The following is a 23,029-nucleotide window of genomic DNA, read 5'->3' as shown; positions in this document are numbered from 1 at the left end:
GGCGAGGGCGAGAATAGATTGGGGAAAAGTAGCATTTTTGGCTCTAAGAAAGGAGACAGAAGGAAAGAGAGAGAACAAAGGAGACAGAAGGAAATATAGGAAGGGTTTGACCAACGGAAAGCAGAGAAGTCGATGTTAATGCCATTTGAATGGAGGGGGCCCAGACAGAAGACGAGATGTTGTTCCTCCAATTTGCGAGTGGTCTCAGTCGGACGGTGCATGAGACCACGGACAGACATGTCAGCGAAGGAATGGGATGGGGAACTGAACTGGGAGATAAAGGTCAGGTCAGAAGTGGAAAAGAGGGAAAAACATTTATTTTCAGGAAAAGGTGGGGGAGGGATCGATAAACAAAGGGAAATTCTTTTCCAGAGTTCCGTAGGGGTTAGAAGTCTAAATGGTTTAATAACAAGGGCCTGGGACATGCACAGCACTCAACTATACTCATAGAAACTGAGCCAAAATGTTGGCAAACAGAAATGGCCAGTTCTGGTCAAGATAGTCAGACAGCGAGCAACCTTGCATTAGAGAACTCGACATGCAGTGCTGAAGGCTGCAACGTGTCTAGATGGAAGACGAGGTGCTGGTGTTGAGCCTCTGTGTCCTGGCACAGGCCACAGAGTGCCAGGGCTGGGAGCAGCACAAAGTGGCAAGCAACAGGTCTTTACTGAGGACTGAGTGCAGGTGCTCCATGAAGCAACTATCCACGCTTGGGCTCTCTGATGTGAAGGAGACCACATTTAATTTAGACATACAGCACAGTTACAGGTCCTTCCAGCGCACAAGCCCGTGCCGCCCAATTACACCGATTAACCTGCAACCCCCATACATTTTGAAGGGTGGGAGAAAACCGCAGCACCCAGAGGAAACCCATGCAGACATGGGAAAACATGCAAACTCCTTACAGACGGTACAGGATTTGAACCTGGGTCACTGGCGCTATTATTCTTTCATCGATGTTCTATTGGGCACATGGATGAAATAAAAATAGAGGGTTATGGGGTAGGAAGGATTTTGTACTTTTTTTTGGTGGGAATGTATAGGTCGGCAGATCATCGAGGGCCGAAGGGTCTCTACTCTGCCACAATGTTCTATGTAACAGTGTCATGCTAAACGTGCCGCCTGTTCTGTGGGATAGCTTGAAAAGAGAAGGAAAGATGCTCCAGGGAAGGTGATCCCTTCTGGGATCATTGGTTTTAGGGACTGAGTCACACAGGCCCTTTGGCCCAACTCCTCCATGCTGATTTCAGGGTCATGCCCATTTGCCTGCATTCACTCCTTCTTATTCATGTAACGGATGAAACCCTGGCTCCATCCCTTGTTGATATCCATTTAAGGTCACTATTTCCAATTGATTTTTTTTTTTTTAAAACAGCTTAATAGTAGTCGCTTAGAACCATAGAACATTACAGCACAGAAACAGGTCCCTTCTGCCCTTCCAGTCTGTCCCAAATCATTTTCCTTTTTGCCCAGTCCCACTGACCTGCACCTAGTCCATGGTCCTCCATTCCTCTCCTATCCATATATTCTTCTTAAATGTGAAAATTGAGGCTGCATTCACCACCTCAGCTGGCAGCTCGTTCCACACTCCCACCACTCTCTGTGTGAAGAAGTTCCCCTCACGTTCCCCAACTCTTCCCTTTCACTTAATCCATGCCATCTGGCTTGAATCTCTCCCACCTTCAGTGGGACCTACATTTACTTGTCTATCTGCCTCATAATTTTAAATACCTCTATCAAATCTCCCCTTATTCTTCTACGATCCAGGGAATAAAGTCCTAACCTGTTTAACCTTTAACTCTGTACCCTGTAACTCAGTTCCTGAAGTCCGGGCAACATCCTAGTAAATCTTCTCTGCCATCTTATTGATATCTTTCTTGTAGTTAGGTGACCAAACCTGCACACACTACTCCAAATTTGACCTCACCAATGTCTTTACAGGCTTCTCTAGCCTCGACTGGCAGCTTGTGCCAGGCTTGGACCACCCTCAAATTTGCCCCTCATGTCCCTCTTAAACCTTGCTTGGGGTAGAACTTCTCTGCTGTTTGAAAATAGTGACCTTAAATGGATATCAACAAGGGATGGAGCCAGGGTTTCATCCGTTACATGACACTGTGGCAGTCCCTCAATAGTTCCTGCAGGCTTGCCAGAGCAAAATCTATGAACGGCCAAGGAACTGCTCACACTAACCATCTGAGACTCATAGTCACGAGGCAATATTTATTTATTTGTATATATGAATACTTGTCCTGTATATGATTATTTATCTGTATGTGTGCTATGTCTGGTTGTGCGTTTTGTACTGAGGACCAGAGAATTGACTTGAATGAAGAAAGAGCAAGAGAAAACGATGCATTTCTAGTATTCTTTAACTCATACAAGTGACCTCACCTTTATAAAGGTTATTCCAACAACCAGACCTCTCTTTGGCGGTGACTTGTTGAAAGCATCGATGGACACAATCTCTGCATCAACTGCAGGGTAAAGGGTTTGGGGGGGGGGGGGGGGTGGCAGGGGGAAAAGCAGAAAAAAATACAACCTCTCAGAAAAGCACTGCATGCAACACCACCTCCAACCACTCACTCGAGCTTTTCGCCATCCAGCCCACATGTTTTGGCTGCCTCACACACTTGTTCCCCCAGCGTTGGAGATGTCCTTCTACTGCTCTCAATCTGGGAGGGCAGGGTGGCCAAACTGTGGCCCGATGTCTGTTTTAAACAGCCCGGGGGTGCATTTTAAAAATAAATTGGAAATATAGCCATTAGAACAAAGTCTCTGTTCAATATTAGCTATTGAATATCTAGTTATGGGCATTATGATGAAGAAACCATCACATAGACTTTGCCAGTAAAGTGAGGAGGGGGGTGGGGGGGGAAGAAGAGAGAGAGAGAGAGAGAGAGAGAGAGAGAGAGCAAGGACATTCCAGATAGTAATCAATCCTCCCTTCTTCTACTGAGCCATTTCCTAATGCCTGCCTGATCTCTTTAACACAATAGTGCTAACTGACCACTACGTATTAGACGTGATCTAAAGGCTGCAATAAGCGTCCAAAACCACTCAGTCCCTGAATGGCTTTGTTTCAGTGCTGAAGTTTTGGTCACCACTGATTCCACGTGTAAATTGGAAACCAGAAGTTGGGCAGACAGAGAATAGATGGATAAATGTGTACTGTGAGTAACCCTTCCAGACTTTTGTATACTAAAAGGATGTTCTTAATTATAACTGATACATGAAATTAAATGACCAACAATCATTTCCCTGACTTTAGGAAGAGGATATGCAAAATGTAAAACATAAGCTGTAGCAATACCTTCAAAGAAATGTTATCCAATTTGAAATATTGTACCCCGTGACTGTGTGAATAAGGTTCAAACAGTACTAGTGAGGTGACTCTGTCTACCCACCACTGGTACCCCTCATTCCCACTGCCCTGACTCAATAAAGACTGAGTTTTGGATTTTGTGGTTTGTTATTGCACCTTTTTGCACCCTGACCGAAGCACGATTTTAATATCTCTACCGATAAATTGCACTGAATGTGCAAAGCACACCTGAGTTTGAACACGAGATGTCACTGCCATTTTGAACAACTACCAGCTTGACTTCTGAAATGTTGTACGTCGATGAAAAACTGCAGCAATTGAACACTCAATCTAAACAGGTCAACTGTTGGCCCAGTGACTGGGCCTGGCCAAGGATCATTGGGAATCCACGGGGGGGGGGGGGTTGGGAATCCACGGGGGGGGGGGGGGTTGGGAATCCACGGGGGGGGGGGGGTTGGGAATCCACGGGGGGGGGGGGGTTGGGAATCCACGGGGGGGGGGGGTTGGGAATCCACGGGGGGGGGGGTTGGGAATCCACGGGGGGGGGGGGGGTTGGGAATCCACGGGGGGGGGGGGTTGGGAATCCACGGGGGGGGGGGGGTTGGGAATCCACGGGGGGGGGGGGGTTGGGAATCCACGGGGGGGGGGGGTTGGGAATCCACGGGGGGGGGGTTGGGAATCCACGGGGGGGGGGTTGGGAATCCACGGGGGGGGGGTTGGGAATCCACGGGGGGGGGGGGTTGGGAATCCACGGGGGGGGGGGTTGGGAATCCACGGGGGGGGGGTTGGGAATCCACGGGGGGGGGGGTTGGGAAACCACGGGGGGGGGGGTTGGGAATCCACGGGGGGGGGGTTGGGAATCCACGGGGGGGGGGTTGGGAATCCACGGGGGGGGGTTGGGAATCCACGGGGGGGGTTGGGAATCCACGGGGGGGGGTTGGGAATCCACGGGGGGGGGGGGTTGGGAATCCACGGGGGGGGGGGGTTGGGAATCCACGGGGGGGGGGGGTTGGGAATCCACGGGGGGGGGGGGTTGGGAACCCAATGGAGGGGGGGGTTGGGAACCCAATGGAGGGGGGGGTTGGGAACCCAATGGAGGGGGGGGTTGGGAACCCAATGGAGGGGGGGGTTGGGAACCCAATGGAGGGGGGGGTTGGGAACCCAATGGAGGGGGGGGTTGGGAACCCAATGGAGGGGGGGGTTGGGAACCCAATGGAGGGGGGGGTTGGGAACCCAATGGAGGGGGGGGTTGGGAACCCAATGGAGGGGGGGGTTGGGAACCCAATGGAGGGGGGGGTTGGGAACCCAATGGAGGGGGGGGTTGGGAACCCAATGGAGGGGGGGGTTGGGAACCCAATGGAGGGGGGGGGGTTGGGAACCCAATGGAGGGGGGGGTTGGGAACCCAATGGAGGGGGGGGTTGGGAACCCAATGGAGGGGGGGGGTTGGGAACCCAATGGAGGGGGGGGTTGGGAACCCAATGGAGGGGGGGGTTGGGAACCCAATGGAGGGGGGGGTTGGGAACCCAATGGAGGGGGGGGTTGGGAACCCAATGGAGGGGGGGGTTGTGAACCCAATGGAGGGGGGGGTTGGGAACCCAATGGAGGGGGGGGTTGGGAACCCAATGGAGGGGGGGGTTGGGAACCCAATGGAGGGGGGGGTTGGGAACCCAATGGAGGGGGGGGTTGGGAACCCAATGGAGGGGGGGGTTGGGAACCCAATGGAGGGGGGGGTTGGGAACCCAATGGAGGGGGGGGTTGGGAACCCAATGGAGGGGGGGGTTGGGAACCCAATGGAGGGGGGGGTTGGGAACCCAATGGAGGGGGGGGTTGGGAACCCAATGGAGGGGGGGGTTGGGAACCCAATGGAGGGGGGGGTTGGGAACCCAATGGAGGGGGGGGTTGGGAACCCAATGGAGGGGGGGGTTGGGAACCCAATGGAGGGGGGGGTTGGGAACCCAATGGAGGGGGGGGTTGGGAACCCAATGGAGGGGGGGGTTGGGAACCCAATGGAGGGGGGGGTTGGGAACCCAATGGAGGGGGGGGTTGGGAACCCAATGGAGGGGGGGGTTGGGAACCCAATGGAGGGGGGGGGTTGGGAACCCAATGGAGGGGGGGGTTGGGAACCCAATGGAGGGGGGGGTTGGGAACCCAATGGAGGGGGGGGTTGGGAACCCAATGGAGGGGGGGGTTGGGAACCCAATGGAGGGGGGGGTTGGGAAGGGGTTGGGAACCCAATGGAGGGGGGGGTTGGGAACCCAATGGAGGGGGGGGTTGGGAACCCAATGGAGGGGGGGGTTGGGAACCCAATGGAGGGGGGGGTTGGGAACCCAATGGAGGGGGGGGTTGGGAACCCAATGGAGGGGGGGGTTGGGAACCCAATGGAGGGGGGGGGTTGGGAACCCAATGGAGGGGGGGGTTGGGAACCCAATGGAGGGGGGGGTTGGGAACCCAATGGAGGGGGGGGTTGGGAACCCAATGGAGGGGGGGTTGGGAACCCAATGGAGGGGGGGGTTGGGAACCCAATGGAGGGGGGGGTTGGGAACCCAATGGAGGGGGGGGTTGGGAACCAATGGAGGGGGGGGTTGGGAACCCAATGGAGGGGGGGGTTGGGAACCCAATGGAGGGGGGGGTTGGGAACCCAATGGAGGGGGGGGTTGGGGAACCCAATGGAGGGGGGGGTTGGGAACCCAATGGAGGGGGGGGGTTGGGAACCCAATGGAGGGGGGGGTTGGGAACCCAATGGAGGGGGGGGGTTGGGGAACCCAATGGAGGGGGGGGTTGGGAACCCAATGGAGGGGGGGGTTGGGAACCCAATGGAGGGGGGGGTTGGGAACCCAATGGAGGGGGGGGTTGGGAACCCAATGGAGGGGGGGGTTGGGAACCCAATGGAGGGGGGGGTTGGGAACCCAATGGAGGGGGGGGTTGGGAACCCAATGGAGGGGGGGGTTGGGAACCCAATGGAGGGGGGGGTTGGGAACCCAATGGAGGGGGGGGTTGGGAACCCAATGGAGGGGGGGGTTGGGAACCCAATGGAGGGGGGGGGTTGGGAACCCAATGGAGGGGGGGGGTTGGGAACCCAATGGAGGGGGGGGGTGGGAACCCAATGGAGGGGGGGGTTGGGAACCCAATGGAGGGGGGGGTTGGGAACCCAATGGAGGGGGGGGTTGGGAACCCAATGGAGGGGGGGGTTGGGAACCCAATGGAGGGGGGGGGTTGGGAACCCAATGGAGGGGGGGGTTGGGAACCCAATGGAGGGGGGGGTTGGGAACCCAATGGAGGGGGGGGTTGGGAACCCAATGGAGGGGGGGGTTGGGAACCCAATGGAGGGGGGGGTTGGGAACCCAATGGAGGGGGGGGTTGGGAACCCAATGGAGGGGGGGGGTTGGGAACCCAATGGAGGGGGGGGTTGGGAACCCAATGGAGGGGGGGGTTGGGAACCCAATGGAGGGGGGGGGTTGGGAACCCAATGGAGGGGGGGGTTGGGAACCCAATGGAGGGGGGGGTTGGGAACCCAATGGAGGGGGGGGTTGGGAACCCAATGGAGGGGGGGGTTGGGAACCCAATGGAGGGGGGGGTTGGGAACCCAATGGAGGGGGGGGTTGGGAACCCAATGGAGGGGGGGGTTGGGAACCCAATGGAGGGGGGGGTTGGGAACCCAATGGAGGGGGGGGTTGGGAACCCAATGGAGGGGGGGGTTGGGAACCCAATGGAGGGGGGGGTTGGGAACCCAATGGAGGGGGGGGTTGGGAACCCAATGGAGGGGGGGGTTGGGAACCCAATGGAGGGGGGGGTTGGGAACCCAATGGAGGGGGGGGTTGGGAACCCAATGGAGGGGGGGGTTGGGAACCCAATGGAGGGGGGGGTTGGGAACCCAATGGAGGGGGGGGTTGGGAACCCAATGGAGGGGGGGGTTGGGAACCCAATGGAGGGGGGGGTTGGGAACCCAATGGAGGGGGGGGTTGGGAACCCAATGGAGGGGGGGGTTGGGAACCCAATGGAGGGGGGGGTTGGGAACCCAATGGAGGGGGGGGTTGGGAACCCAATGGAGGGGGGGGTTGGGAACCCAATGGAGGGGGGGGTTGGGAACCCAATGGAGGGGGGGGTTGGGAACCCAATGGAGGGGGGGGTTGGGAACCCAATGGAGGGGGGGGTTGGGAACCCAATGGAGGGGGGGGTTGGGAACCCAATGGAGGGGGGGGTTGGGAACCCAATGGAGGGGGGGGTTGGGAACCCAATGGAGGGGGGGGTTGGGAACCCAATGGAGGGGGGGGTTGGGAACCCAATGGAGGGGGGGTTGGGAACCCAATGGAGGGGGGGGTTGGGAACCCAATGGAGGGGGGGGTTGGGAACCCAATGGAGGGGGGGGGTTGGGAACCCAATGGAGGGGGGGGGTTGGGAACCCAATGGAGGGGGGGGTTGGGAACCCAATGGAGGGGGGGGTTGGGAACCCAATGGAGGGGGGGGTTGGGAACCCAATGGAGGGGGGGGTTGGGAACCCAATGGAGGGGGGGGTTGGGAACCCAATGGAGGGGGGGGTTGGGAACCCAATGGAGGGGGGGGTTGGGAACCCAATGGAGGGGGGGGTTGGGAACCCAATGGAGGGGGGGGTTGGGAACCCAATGGTGTGGGGGGTTGGGATCCCAATGGAGTGGGGGGTTGGGAACCCAATGGAGTGGGGGGTTGGGAACCCAATGGAGTGGGGGGTTGGGAACCCAATGGAGTGGGGGGTTGGGAACCCAATGGAGTGGGGGGTTGGGAACCCAATGGAGTGGGGGGTTGGGAACCCAATGGAGTGGGGGGTTGGGAACCCAATGGAGTGGGGGGTTGGGAACCCAATGGAGTGGGGGGTTGGGAACCCAATGGAGTGGGGGGTTGGGAACCCAATGGAGTGGGGGGTTGGGAACCCAATGGAGTGGGGGGTTGGGAACCCAATGGAGTGGGGGGTTGGGAACCCAATGGAGTGGGGGGTTGGGAACCCAATGGAGTGGGGGGTTGGGAACCCAATGGAGTGGGGGGTTGGGAACCCAATGGAGTGGGGGGTTGGGAACCCAATGGAGTGGGGGGTTGGGAACCCAATGGAGTGGGGGGTTGGGAACCCAATGGAGTGGGGGGTTGGGAACCCAATGGAGTGGGGGGTTGGGAACCCAATGGAGTGGGGGGTTGGGAACCCAATGGAGTGGGGGGTTGGGAACCCAATGGAGTGGGGGGTTGGGAACCCAATGGAGTGGGGGGTTGGGAACCCAATGGAGTGGGGGGTTGGGAACCCAATGGAGGGGGGGGTTGGGAACCCAATGGAGGAGGGGGTTGGGAACCCAATGGAGGGGGGGTTGGGAACCCAATGGAGGAGGGGGTTGGGAACCCAATGGAGGAGGGGGTTGGGAACCCAATGGAGGGGGGGGTTGGGAACCCAATGGAGGGGGGGTTGGGAACCCAATGGAGGGGGGGGTTGGGAACCCAATGGAGTGGGGGGTTGGGAACCCAATGGAGTGGGGGGTTGGGAACCCAATGGAGGGGGGGGTTGGGAACCCAATGGAGTGGGGGGTTGGGAACCCAATGGAGTGGGGGGTTGGGAACCCAATGGAGTGGGGGGTTGGGAACCCAATGGAGTGGGGGGTTGGGAACCCAATGGAGTGGGGGGTTGGGAACCCAATGGAGTGGGGGGTTGGGAACCCACTGGTGCACAGCCTTACCGGGCGCGCCCTACAGGCAGAAGGCGGGGAGCTGGACCATTACCTGGGATGTAGGTGAACTGCACCTCCTTGGCCACAGGCCGGATTTTCTGTCGGAGGGTCTGATATCTGAAGCAGATAACCTTCCCTTTAAGGGTGGCGGTCAGCAGATCGCACCCGCCCTGGGGCTTGGGGACGGCACTCAGGCCGTAGATGTTGCTCTGCGAGGAGAGGCGGCTGAAACTGTCCTCCACGAAGGGGCAGGAGCCGTAGAGGTTCCTCGGCGGCCCTTCCATCGCAAGAACCCTCTCGGAGATCGGGCAACACCGCGGCCGACTTGGACCAAGGGCCTCAACTGCTAGGCGACGCCTCAATATGAGGTCACCACGCCCAGTCCGTCCCTCATAAAGATGGCGTCCTGTCCAATCGCTGTGAGACAAGTCGCTTTAAAATGACATGTGCTTGCCCCTCATAAAGATGGCGGCGTTGCAAACCCGAGTTTGCACATGGTAAGCTCACAGTCAATGCTGGAGGAACTCAGTCGGAATCACAGTGTCCACGGGAGGGAAAGATATATCGCCAACATTTCGGACCTGAGCCCTTGTTCAAGGTATAAGCAAAAAAAAAACAGACAAGGGTCTGAATTAAAGACTGGGAAGAGAGGGGGAAGAATGGGAGGGGGGGAGGAGAGCAGACCAACAGACAAAAGGTGTTAATTGGATAAGAGGAGAGAATTAGTTGGTCCTAGTTGGAAAATAGATTGGGTGGCTGAAGCAGCTCTGTATTTCATAGCACCACTCAGCTCCTTACAATGTAGGCAACACAATCACACTTGAAATGTGGCATTTCAGAGAGTGGGTTGGGTCTTGACTTGGATTAAAGTGATTTGCGCAGGTCGTCAGCCTCACTCTCTTGCCTCGGTGTTGGGCACTACCAGTTGCCCCAATAGTTACAAAGACTGAGGGGAACGATAGGTTTTATTGTACATCAGACTTGAGCTGGCCCGGATCCAACCTAGGGAAGGGAGCGATGTCTCGACCTTTATGGCTTAGGCCACAAGGTAGGAGTTCAGGGGAGAGTGTCATCAGGGGGCAGCCAATGTGTACATACAATCCATACCATTACACCCAGCCTATCTGGACCCAGTGGCAAAACATAGTTGAGATGGCTGGAGACAGGTCAGGATGCAGTGGATGGCTGGCAGTATTCTGTGTGTGCGTCTCACTGTGCCCTCAGCACTCCACAACACATTGCTGAGAATCGCCTTTCTGCCCGTTGAACCAGCGATGATTTCTTCCCCACAGTCTATCGAGTCGAGGCTTCACATGCTAGGTAGATGAGCCCTGAGTGTTGGGGGTCCACGGCAGTTCTTGTGGTGTGCTCGTGAGCCTCCCTTCCCATTGTTGGGCATCCTCATCCACCTTTGGGAGATGTCTCCTCTTCCACCTGCTCCACTGTTGGGATGACCACCCCCCTCACTTGTTTTCACCCGCTAGCTGAAGCGGTTTCCAGGGTGTGGCACGAGGATCTTGCAAGTGAGAGATTAGGAGATGAGTGAGGTCCAGTGATGCTCACCATGCCCACCTTATTGAGGCGCAGCTATCAGCACCAAATGTGGTCCCTGCACCCTTCAGAGAGTGTAGCACACTCAACACTGCACTAGTGTGTCAACTATTTATAAACCAGGTGATTGAGCTGGTGGGCTCTATATTTTTCAATCCTTTTATTGGTTTTAATATATGCAAAAAACATAGATACATTAGTAATGTCGTTACAAGTAACGATAAACAAGATACATATGAACCCGCTATAAAATGGAAAAAAGGTTTTTTTTTAAAATTCCTAAACTTGTAATCAAACCCCACCGTATGAGGGTTGCAACCCAAGTTAAGGAATACTAATAACAATAATCATAGGGTCATAAAAAATAGCAGAGTTTTGAAAATAATTGAGGAAAGGACCCCAAAGAACAGAAAGTTAAATAGTAGAACATCTATCTTTTTTTTAAACCCAAAAGACATGGCATCACCTCCTACAACCATTAAGTATGACTGCATCTCACCAAAATGGCCCTTCCAGCAATGAGGGATGCATTGGATTGTAAAAAAAAGTCAGTATTAAATCCATTGGTCCACTCAATCCATAAATCGCAATGAAAGGGCTAGAGTCAATTTAATATTAAGAATTAATGATGAAGTGCAAAATATGTAATTCCTTTTTTTCTACTTTCAGTCCAAGATATCAGTTATACTCTATGGCTAAACTTGGGTATCCATTCTTTTCCAGATCTGAATATTGACCAAAACTTGGCTTCTTTTGAATTTAAAATTTGTCATTTACAGGAGTTTCTTAAATTATGTAACGTTGAGGCTTTCACAAAATTTAGATTTTTAACCTTATTTGGGAAGTATATAATTTTAAACTTAATCATAAAGGATTGGTTCCTGCCCTTTATGAACTGCTCTCAAGATCTAGGGATAATTCCCTGAGTGGTATTAAGTTATGGGAGCATTCAACAACCGTTTGCCGAAACTACACAGGATTCTATTTTGAAACATGTTCACTCATCTTCTCTTTGTGCTACGCATTCATTTAATTTAGTCAATTGAGCACATTTTTCCAAGGTTCAGTTAGCAAAATTTTATCCTAATATTTCCTCTAAATGTGAAAAATGCATAACTGAGGAAGGTACATTATATGATTGGCTATGTCCTCTCTTTAGTTTTTGGCAAGACGTGCTACATATTAAATTTAGGCAGGCCCTTCCAGCCCATGCCCAAATTCTCCAATTAACCTACAACCCCATTACATTTTGAAGGGTGGGAGGAAACCGGAGCACCCAGAGGAAACCTATGCAGACACGGGGAGAACATACAAACTCCTTACAGACAGTGCTGGATTTGAACCCAGGTCGCTGGCACTGTGTAATAGTGCTGTGCTAACCATGTAGTAACTGTTGGATTAGTAAAAAGGCTTACTTTATTATTGGCAATGCAAACCTAACATCTACTGACAAAAAGAATCCAATCATTTTCTCTAGTTGATCTATATTGAGTTAAAACGTCCCATTTTTTGTTGGTTTTGCACAAGCCAATAGGAAAGTATTATTAATTTGTGTAATCGCCCCTCAATTTGGAACTTAACATCCACATATCACTTCAGCAAGGATAAAATGCATTCACTCAAAGGCAAATACATCTTTATGAAGGTGTGGTGTTCACTGAATCAGAATTTATGGTCATGAACATGTTTTACAAAAATTGTTTTGTGGCAACATTACAGGTGCAAAATTGATAAATTACATTTTTAAAAATAAATATATTAGTGAAAAAGAAAAGAAAAAGTGAGGCAGTGTCTGTGGTTCATTGTCCATTCTGAAATCTGATGACGGAGAAGAAGCTGCTTTTGTCCACCTTTGGAAACGTTGACAAATTTCTAGATGTGTGGTGGAAAGTGTGCTGAACGGCTGCATCACAGTCTGGTATGGGAACATCAATACCCCCAAAAGTAGTGGACACCCTCCCCACCATTGAGAACATCTACAGGGAACGCTGCCGTGGGAGTGCGGAACATCAAGGATCCGCACCACCCAGCACACGCTCTGTTCTCGCTGCTGCCATCAGGAAAGAGGTATCGGTGTCACAAGATTCACACCCACCAGGTTCAGGAACAGCGGCTCCCCCTCTACCATCAGACTCCTCAACGACAAACTCAATCAGGGGCTCGTTTAAGGACTCGTACTTTTTTCACTGTCGATTTCTTTTTCTCTCTGTATTGCACTGTCAATTTGTTTACATGTGCACATTGAGTAGTTTTTTTTAAATGCATGACCAACTAGTGGTAATTCTGCCTCGCCTGAAGGAAAAAAGAATCTCAGGGTTGTATGTGATGTCATCTACGTAATCTGACAATAAATCTGAAACAAAATTTGAAGATCTGTTACTCAGTGATATTTTCAATAGATGCCTGGTCCATCCTCTACAGGTTTGATTTTAATAACAGGCATTGCAGTGATGCCCACTTTAGTGAGGAAAATAAACAGCCCCAAAATTGCACAAAGATACTTCTATTATTTATTCAGATCTAAAAATGATCAGGTTTGTGCATTTATACACAGGTGCAACTAATTCAGCTTGTAACCACACACAGAAACAATCATCCTCAAAGCTGTCCTGTATGAACGACAGTGTGCACGTCCATGTATCAGTAACAAGTGCTTTTGTGAATCCATCACTGTACAACTGCTGCACCATGTTGCAAACAACAGGAGAATTTGGGTGAAAACATTTTACTGGTAGTATAAACAAAATCCTTTTTCTGATTTCCAGCCCGCCCTCCTAACGAAATTATCAGCTTAATTTTCTTGCTTCACTGATCGCAGGAGGAATTGCAGGCAAGCTCAAGATAGTACGGCCTGCTTTTCAACTGCAGAGGACACCATTCCCAAGATCGATGATCTGGCCCCTCAGCAGGGACTGCTGGATAGCTAATATAGCAGGTCAACTAGCAAGATGCAGGAAAAAAACACAGCAGAGCAACGAGACAATCACAAGGCACTCTCTTCCAATCTTCATGCTATTTCCTGGATTATTTTAAAGAGCTACAGTTATACCAAGTTAATGCCATAAATATAATGGGCAAAATGCATTTATACATAGAGCTCCTGCATGGAAAAGCAGACGGTTGGGGGAAATTTATGGTTTGCAGATTTGTTTTGAAAATTACAGCTTATTACAGTCCAATCTGCAAACAGAAAATCTTCAACTCAAACACTTTCAATTATAGAATGTTTCTTCACTTTTTCCAATTTGCAGATTTTTAAAAAAATCAAAAAACATCCATTTTCATTCTCCCCCCCCCCCCCTCCCCCCCACCCACACCGCCTTCCAGAATCAGTTGAATTTTAATCAATGAGATTGCCATCAACACACGAGCAGTTCGGCCTTAACGCAAATCACTCTCTTCTGCCTGAATGGTCTTCTTGATTCGCAGTAACATTGTTGTCAACCACTGGTCCAACCGCGAGATGGAATCGTACTCCTTCACCTGCAAGGAAAAAAAAACAGTCGGCTTCAAATCGAACCTCTCGTCGTGAACCAAGGCTACCGACGTACCGATGAACGGTGTCAGAGATGGCACTTTTCCCCCCAACGGGACATTAAATCTGTTGTTTTAGGGAGGGTGGGATGGGAGGAGGGAGGAGAAAATGGCACTGTATATGTGTGAAAAGGAAAAAGTGTGTACCATGGTTAATGTGATTTATGGTGTGAAAAATAAAAAATTAAAATTTAAAAAAAAAATCTGTTGTTTTGAGTGCAAGTTATTCCTAACCTTGATGAATATTTTCCACACAGTTAACGCCAAATTGTCAGGTTAAAATAACCACTTCTAAATCATATGCTTACATCAACTGTGAGACTCGCAAGAGCTCCTTCGAGAGCACTGCTTTTACCAATTGTCCAAATGTGTATGGAGAGTGGATAGAGGTTTTGGGGTACGCAGAAATGATCCCAACCTCAAGATATTTCTGAAGGAATCCTCACCCACCACCTTAACCAAACTAGTTTGTTCCTATTTCAATGTCATCCAATGTATCAAAATTGTTGGGAAAACTGCAGAAACACTTGACCGGTTCACAACCCAAAACATTCTCTTTTTCCACAGATGCTGCTTGATGATACATTTTTCATATTTTATGCAACTGGGGAACTACAGCAATCAAGATATCGTATTTGTGCACTGTGTTTAATACAACTCTGGACGATTTTCAGATCTGTGAAAGTCACTTGGTGTAAAAGAAATACGAGATTCGATTTGCTTCCAATCTCAAATACTTACAGCATTAGTATAACTGTCAATGTTCTGATCTTCGAAAGCTTCCAGGAGTTTCTTGACCAGTTTACACTCTCTAGAATCTGAAAAGGCTGGGAACATTTCCTCATACTTGCTTAGTGCCAACTGGAGAATAAGAGAAACACCTGGATGAAAATTCTTCGTAGATTAAAAAAAAACTCAAAAGCAGTTCCAAAAGTCACTAAAGTGAATGGGTGTTCCTCCAGGTGAAGTCAAACCTTTGGAACTCTCCAAATGAGGGAGGGGAAGGAAACAAATTCAGTAACTGACCATTCTTCAGTGGTCACGTTGATGCGAGGCTTCTGTCCGGTGGGAGGAATACCCATAAGTGAGGGGGAAGAAGTTTGTGCTCATTGCGATTTTCTTGCATTGTAACAACTACTGGCTCAGTAATCTTCAAATCCCGGCCTTGCCCACGTCGTATGATTTGAGATTCTGTCCAAATCTCATTAAAAATCCCAGGAGACGCAGCACATTGCACGTTTGCAAAATCAGCATCATGTGCTGCGCTTCCCACCGACCAACAAGCACCTTTGACAAAAGGCTCAGGCCCAAAATCTCAATTGTGTATTTTTTTTTAAACCTTTAACAACTGAGCTTCTCTGGTTCTGTGTTGTTACTACGACCATCAAGTACCCGTCTACTCCAATTCACAGCTAATTGCCCTCACGTTCCCATCAACTCTATCCGGATTCCACCAATCTCCTATTAGAGGCAGCTCACAGTGGTAACTTAAGGTCAAGGGAGGTAACTGAGTCACCACACACAGCACCAGGACTGAAGCCTGGGGGTTGCTGGATCTGCGAGGCAACAGTTCAATTACACTGGACAACAAAGAATTTCATTTTTAAAACTGTATGATTTGTGATTTCCTGTCATATTAGTATATTGCCTACAAGCAATATTTTTTTGGTCAGTCCAAGCAAGTCTGAGCGTGCACTTAGTGCAGGTGCTATGCAAATGTTGTCTTACACCTGGGCATGCTTAGCATAGATGCAGGCAAGCTATTAAAGCAGCTCACATATACACATGATGTGCATTACATTGATATAGATTGAATGCATGTTATTCAGGTAATAGCAGAGTGAGTGTACTGAACAACAGCATTTATTGTCTTCAGGAAGATTCAATACAGCAGAAATGTCTCGTCAATGTCACAACAGCTGCTCTACATTCTGTTACATTTGTGGTGAGTACAGCCTAAGGCTCAAAGACACAGCATGACTACACTTATTAAGAAAGCCTATGATCTCTACTTCAGTTGCAAAATTGCTGACAAAGACAAACCCTGGGCTGCTCACATTTGTTCTGCAATATGTGCAGTCAACCTGAGAGCTTGGCTCAGGGGTACTCCGAAGCCAATGGCATTTTCAGTGCTAAATTCAATAAAAGTTAATTTAATGTTTCTCCAACTTCCTACACGATACAGCTTGAAGTTCCCTATCATAAGCCCCAATTTCTCCCCCACCCCCTCCCCACGGAAGCAAAACTTTAGGAAAAATTTGTTGTCCAGTATTATCTACACCACGGTGCTGCTAACTGATCAAGCAGACAGATTTTTTGCAGCACTCAAGTACCTTGGCATTCAACATGTCGACACAGAAATGGCAAAGAGCAGCTTTGAAGAAGTATTCTTTTGCACTGTACTTGAGTAGTGGGCTGTCCATGGCATTCGTGCCTACCTGTGTTGCACAGAAGCACAAATTCACTTAAAAGAATTAAGCCCCAAACATACATAAATTGTAAACAAAAAGACAGGATGTGAATGAAGATCAGAGAACGTGGCAATCTTTGCACAACTGATCAAAGCAACAAGCTGGTGAAAGTGGTGAGCACTTACAATCCACAGACATTGACTTAGAACAATAAAGAATAGGGAATGGAGTAGGAAAATTAAACACCCAATACATCTCTCTTGCCAGGTGCTATCCAAATGCACAACTTTTTTCAGAAAGGCATTTTCTACATTTACCTCAGCCAAGCATTTACGCACGTATAAAAATCATCCTGAGTTGGTTAGCCAACATCAGTTGACAGAGGATCTGTCTCACATCCCTGTATGTTATCAAAGCTCTTACCCATCGGGATTTCTTTGACCAGATTTAGGCAAGCATTGAGCTGCTGGAGGAACTCAGTGGGTCAGGCAGCATCCATTGACATAAGTGGTCAGTAAACATTTCAGGTCAAGACCCTTTATCAAGACTTGAGTATGAAGGGATGATATAGAGCAGTGGTTTTCAAATTTTCTCTTTCCACTCACTTACTACTAAGTATTCCCTATGCTATCGGTGCTCTGAGATGAGCAAGGGATTACTTGTGAGTGGAAAGAAAAAGTTTGAAAGCCACTGTTTTAATCGTACCTCATTGACTCGTTATGTGCACGGTTTCAGATCTCCAAAGGAAATGGGCCAATGACAATTTTTCTCAAGCAAAATATTTCAATCGCAATTGGGTCCAGAGCAAAGGTTCTCAACCTCCCCCTCCCCCCCCCACATTCACATACCACCTTCAGTAATCCCTTACTAATCACCTACAGCATAGGGATTACTGAAGGTGGTATGTGAGTGGAAAGAAAAAGTTTGAAAATGTCAAGTATGTCAAGGGAAAATAGGAACAGCTAATGTTATTGGACAGAAGGTAGGAGAGACAATTCTGGGGGAGGGGGTTGGAAATTAGAGAGAAAAGTAGGTGAAGATATGGAAACAGTGAAAGTTAACCAAAATTGGAGGAATCGATTTCATGCCATGGGGGTTTAAGGCAGTCCAGGAAGAATAGAACATGTTCAACTTCACACCTGGCAATGGATGAGGCACGGGAATCACCAAGAGTTCTAGCTTGGACCCATCAAGAGCATGCAGCGGTTCTATGAAACAGTCTCCCAGGCTACCTTTGGTCTCACTGACACAAGTCACGCCAAGATTGGGGTGGAACAGTTAGCGCAACAAATCCAGGGACAAATCTGGCACTGTCTGTAAGGAGTTTGTATGATCTCCCGGTGTCTGCATGGGTTTCCTCACACCCTTCAAAACATCTGGGCTTGAAAGGTGGGAGTCGGACTTGGGCACAATCCACAAGTGGTGCTGGTCAGACCAGTGTCTGGACAGCACGACAGCAATTATTAATGCCTGGTACAGGATGGTGCTAAACAGTATCCTGCATCAACTGTACCTCACACCACAAAAATTACATAAATCCAAGCAAGAAATTTCCAGGTGCAGTGTGGAGATTGGAACCTTTATCCATTCAACCTGGCTGTGTACAAAGGTGAGATCCTTCTGGGAGGACCTGGGGGACATTCTGAAAAAGAGGACAAAGGTGGATTTTCCACAGGATCTAGAATTGTACCTTCAGGGAGACATTATGGACGCAAGTTTTAAACTGACCAAATACCAAATTCAAGTTTGTGAAGGTCACTTTGTCGGTACCCAGGAAGTGTTTAGTGGTCACGTGAAAGTCCGACTCCCAACTCAATATTACATGATGAAATGGAGAGTTGTATCCCCTGGAGAAAATCACGTACATTTTGAGGAGGAAATATGGCCCATTTGTTAGGGTGGGGCAACCCTATCTGCAGCACATTGGTGCACAGATGTAATTATACTCCTTTTAGATAAAAGGACTACAACAACCGTGGAATGATTGAGATCAGTGAAATGGCCTCATGGAGCAGACAATAGGTTCTTGAATTTTGTTCCTTTTCCTTTTAGGTTTCTTTGGATTTTTAAGTTCCCTTAAAGATTTTTTTTCAAACTTTAACGATATTTTCTTCTTTGAATTTGTTTAATTTATATTTTTTTGTACAAGGGTACAGGAGGGAGGGGATAAAAAATAGTCTCTGTATCATTGTTGAAAAAAAAAAAAATTTTTATGAGTCTGAAAAAAAATCAAAAAATATACTGAAGTTCTATAATATAATTGGCTACACAGGCTATACACCACGCCCCAAAAGTTAAATAAATGGGATCCAACAGTATCAGACAGATGTTTTCGCTGTAAGAAGGAAATGGGAACAACAGTACATGCAATTTGGGCATGTGAGAAAGTGGAAAAGTTTTGGGAAGATCTAAATCAGGTATTAAATAAAATCACATAAAACAACCTACCAAAAAATCCAGAGATCTTTCTTCTAAGTAATATAAGAAGTAAAGAATTAGGCCTCAAACTGGATGAAGTGCAAAAAAGATTTATTGTGATAGCCTTAGCTGTAGCAAAAAAATGTATAATGTCAACCTGGAAATCAGAAGAGAGCCTGAGAGTACAGCAATGGTACATGGAAATGAATAAATGTATTCCATTGGAAAAAAATAACATTTAAGAAATAACGTCACAGTATTCTAACTAATTTGGGAAGCGTACATGGAACACAACAGAGAGGTCCTACCGTGGACCTCCACCCCCTAAAATGACAGAAGAAGAAGACAAAATGAACTGACTCAGTGTAAAAGTAGATGACACAATTTTCTTGTTTATTTTCATTGTATGATGACATTGTTTAATGGGTTTATTGTATAGGTTGAACATTTAGTGGATAGGGAGGGGGGTGGGAAGGAGGGAGGGAAGGGAGGGTGGAAAAGTGGAGAAAATGACACTGTGTATATTCAAGAGCGAAATGTTTGTGTGTAATTTGGTTAATATGGTTCATAGTGTGAAAAATAAAACAAATTTTTAAAAATATACTGAAGTTCCAGGTTAATTGGGTGGAATGGGCTCACGGACTGGAGGAGCTTGTTACAATGCTGTATGTCTAAACACCACCTGCCAGTAGATTAGGTGAGTTCTGGCTTCCAACATTAAACAGCCGAGAGAGGAAAAAATAAATCCCCCAAATAAAACCAAATGCTTACCTGTTCGTATATTTCAATGGCTTTGGGATACTGTTCCAGCTGTGCAGCATACGTTGCAATTTTCAGCAAGCACTTGTTCGCAGAACTGCAGAATAAAACACAGTCGGCAGGCGGTCACGCGAGACGCGGGCGGTCACGCGAGACGCGGGCGGTCACGCGAGACGCGGGCGGTCACGCGAGACGCGGGCGGTCACGCGAGACGCGGGCGGTCACGCGAGACGCGGGCGGTCACGCGAGACGCGGGCGGTCACGCGAGACGCGGGCGGTCACGCGAGACGCGGGCGGTCACGCGAGACGCGGGCGGTCACGCGAGACGCGGGCGGTCACGCGAGACGCGGGCGGTCACGCGAGACGCGGGCGGTCACGCGAGACGCGGGCGGTCACGCGAGACGCGGGCGGTCACGCGAGACGCGGGCGGTCACGCGAGACGCGGGCGGTCACGCGAGACGCGGGCGGTCACGCGAGACGCGGGCGGTCACGCGAGACGCGGGCGGTCACGCGAGACGCGGGCGGTCACGCGAGACGCGGGCGGTCACGCGAGACGCGGGCGGTCACGCGAGACGCGGGCGGTCACGCGAGACGCGGGCGGTCACGCGAGACGCGGGCGGTCACGCGAGACGCGGGCGGTCACGCGAGACGCGGGCGGTCACGCGAGACGCGGGCGGTCACGCGAGACGCGGGCGGTCACGCGAGACGCGGGCGGTCACGCGAGACGCGGGCGGTCACGCGAGACGCGGGCGGTCACGCGAGACGCGGGCGGTCACGCGAGACGCGGGCGGTCACGCGAGACGCGGGCGGTCACGCGAGACGCGGGCGGTCACGCGAGACGCGGGCGGTCACGCGAGACGCGGGCGGTCACGCGAGACGCGGGCGGTCACGCGAGACGCGGGCGGTCACGCGAGACGCGGGCGGTCACGCGAGACGCGGGCGGTCACGCGAGACGCGGGCGGTCACGCGAGACGCGGGCGGTCACGCGAGACGCGGGCGGTCACGCGAGACGCGGGCGGTCACGCGAGACGCGGGCGGTCACGCGAGACGCGGGCGGTCACGCGAGACGCGGGCGGTCACGCGAGACGCGGGCGGTCACGCGAGACGCGGGCGGTCACGCGAGACGCGGGCGGTCACGCGAGACGCGGGCGGTCACGCGAGACGCGGGCGGTCACGCGAGACGCGGGCGGTCACGCGAGACGCGGGCGGTCACGCGAGACGCGGGCGGTCACGCGAGACGCGGGCGGTCACGCGAGACGCGGGCGGTCACGCGAGACGCGGGCGGTCACGCGAGACGCGGGCGGTCACGCGAGACGCGGGCGGTCACGCGAGACGCGGGCGGTCACGCGAGACGCGGGCGGTCACGCGAGACGCGGGCGGTCACGCGAGACGCGGGCGGTCACGCGAGACGCGGGCGGTCACGCGAGACGCGGGCGGTCACGCGAGACGCGGGCGGTCACGCGAGACGCGGGCGGTCACGCGAGACGCGGGCGGTCACGCGAGACGCGGGCGGTCACGCATTCTTGAGCACTCCATAGGGTTTCCACTCCGATCCGAGGACAGTACGAGCCAACCTACAGATTCCTCAAAACCTACACTTGCTTTGATATTTGACTCACAACCTGTATTTGTATTTAAGTACCTCTTCCCGGCAACACTGGGACCTGGACATTGCTGAAAAACAAATTGGCCCCTAAGGGAATGCTCATTAGCCCTAGTACCATCTTCTGCACCTCTTGGTCCCCTGGATGAAGGGCTAAAACACTCGGCTGCAGTGTTAACAGATTTTGGCCTATTAGCGCTAACTGATCCACAAACTAATGGCAGCCAATCCAAAATGTGCCAGACCAGAGCACCAGGTTCGAGGTACAACCTGTTCTCAGCTCCTTGCACCAAATTGCAAAAATAGAACCACACGAGTGCTTATATTTGCAAAACCAGAGAGAAATGCCAGAGATGTGCAGAAAAGACCCCAAAACCTAGAATAAAGCAAGAGTATGACTAGAAGATCTATACTATTAAATTGGAAAGAGGTAAATCCTCCCACTGTTTTCCAATGGTTTACCCAAACTATACTATGTTTAAATTTAGAGAAAATTAGAAACTCTGTCTATGTTTGAGTTAACCTGGCGACCATTTATTCAATATTTTCATTTGTGGTGAGTTGATCTGGCTCTGTTTTCTTTCTATGATTATGGATGATAATTGGGCTGTAAGATGAGATCGGAGTGATCGGCGTGGTTTAGCTATATCTGTAGGTTTTTTTTTTAATTCAGATTTTTTTTTTTCTTCTTTTTTGGGGTTTTTTTTTCTATTTTTTCATATATTGTTATTAATTATATCTTTTTTTTTTAAGAGATAGTTCACACCCTAAACTGATCAAAAAAATTTTTTTTATATGATATATTTTTATTCTGTAATATTATTGTTTAATATCTCTGTATTAATTCATTACTCACTATGTATTTTTTTTATATCTCTTTGAACTGTATGTGTTTATAAATTATAATAATAATAAAAAGATTGAAAAAGTAAAGAAAGAAAGTAAATATTATCTGATCCATTTCCTCTTTGGTAGAATATTGTCATCTGGAAGGGTTCAAGTCTGGAGCCCTGTACGTTCCAGATCAGTGGTTCTCAACGTTTGGAGATTGAACAAGAAAAGCAAGAGCGCTCCTGTTACCAACCTGTTGGATTCTTCTCCCTTGTAATAATCTGCTGCTTGTTCATAATGAGCTATCGCCTGAAAAATAAAATTATTCCATGGGTGCATTTGATGGGACCAGACACGCTGCCAGCACCGGAGAATTAGTTCAGTACGATATCAAAGATGCACATTTTTCGAAATCAATTTTAACAAATTAACTCAGCCCATCCCCTCGTTTAACAAACTGAGTAACAACCAGGCTCAATGTGGACAAAACGAAAGGTGATCGTGGGCTTCAGGGAGACCGGGAACGACCACCCTCCTCTACTCGTCAACAACTCTGTAGTGGCGAGAATCAAGTTCCTTGGAGTTCACTAAACTAGTGACCTTTCGTGGACCCTCATCTCACTTGACAGGATGGCACAATAGTCACTGCACTTCCTGAGAAGACTGAAGCGGGCAAGGCCACCGGCCAACATTACGTCAACCTACGGGAGCTCTAGTGTTGTGGCCAGCTGCGTCACAGTGGGGGGACGGTTGCTGCAGAGAAATGGATCGGAGGTCAATCCACAGGACCGTAAGAGTGGCAGGGAGGATCACCGGAGTCTCCCTCCCCCACTCTCCAAACGACGCGATGGACTAGAATCATTGTCTGAAGAGAGCGTGCAATATTATGGAGAACCCTTCCCCCCCATGCACAGCATC

General features: G+C 50.3%; 2 protein-coding genes across 6 annotated transcripts in view; both read right to left on the bottom strand.

Moving 5' to 3' along the window:
* kptn (kaptin (actin binding protein)) overlaps window positions 1–9,347 on the bottom strand; it is a 35,203-nt gene extending 25,856 nt beyond the window's left edge. For all 3 annotated transcript variants that reach the window (XM_069909678.1, XM_069909677.1, XM_069909679.1), the window contains exons 1-2: window positions 9,057–9,347; window positions 2,392–2,474 (exon numbers count right to left, since the gene is read on the bottom strand). In XM_069909678.1, the coding sequence (XP_069765779.1) occupies window positions 2,392–2,474; window positions 9,057–9,288 (315 nt within the window). In that variant the 5' untranslated portion in view covers window positions 9,289–9,347. The remainder of the gene's footprint in view (window positions 1–2,391; window positions 2,475–9,056) is intronic.
* A 3,704-nt stretch (window positions 9,348–13,051) lies between these two features.
* LOC138748587 (alpha-soluble NSF attachment protein) overlaps window positions 13,052–23,029 on the bottom strand; it is a 28,870-nt gene continuing 18,892 nt past the window's right edge. For 2 of the 3 annotated variants that reach the window (XM_069909032.1, XM_069909034.1), the window contains 5 exons: window positions 22,365–22,420; window positions 19,690–19,774; window positions 16,423–16,527; window positions 14,831–14,950; window positions 13,052–14,038 (listed from right to left, as the gene is read on the bottom strand). In XM_069909032.1, the coding sequence (XP_069765133.1) occupies window positions 13,937–14,038; window positions 14,831–14,950; window positions 16,423–16,527; window positions 19,690–19,774; window positions 22,365–22,420 (468 nt within the window). In that variant the 3' untranslated portion in view covers window positions 13,052–13,936. The remainder of the gene's footprint in view (window positions 14,039–14,830; window positions 14,951–16,422; window positions 16,528–19,689; window positions 19,775–22,364; window positions 22,421–23,029) is intronic. The other variant, XM_069909033.1, reaches the window with a different exon arrangement.

Source organism: Narcine bancroftii, chromosome 13 (genome assembly GCF_036971445.1).
Source record: "Narcine bancroftii isolate sNarBan1 chromosome 13, sNarBan1.hap1, whole genome shotgun sequence".
Classification (NCBI taxonomy): Eukaryota; Metazoa; Chordata; class Chondrichthyes; order Torpediniformes; family Narcinidae; genus Narcine; species Narcine bancroftii.
Note: the sequence above shows the minus strand (reverse complement) of the source record. Positions and strands in the feature narration are given on the sequence as shown.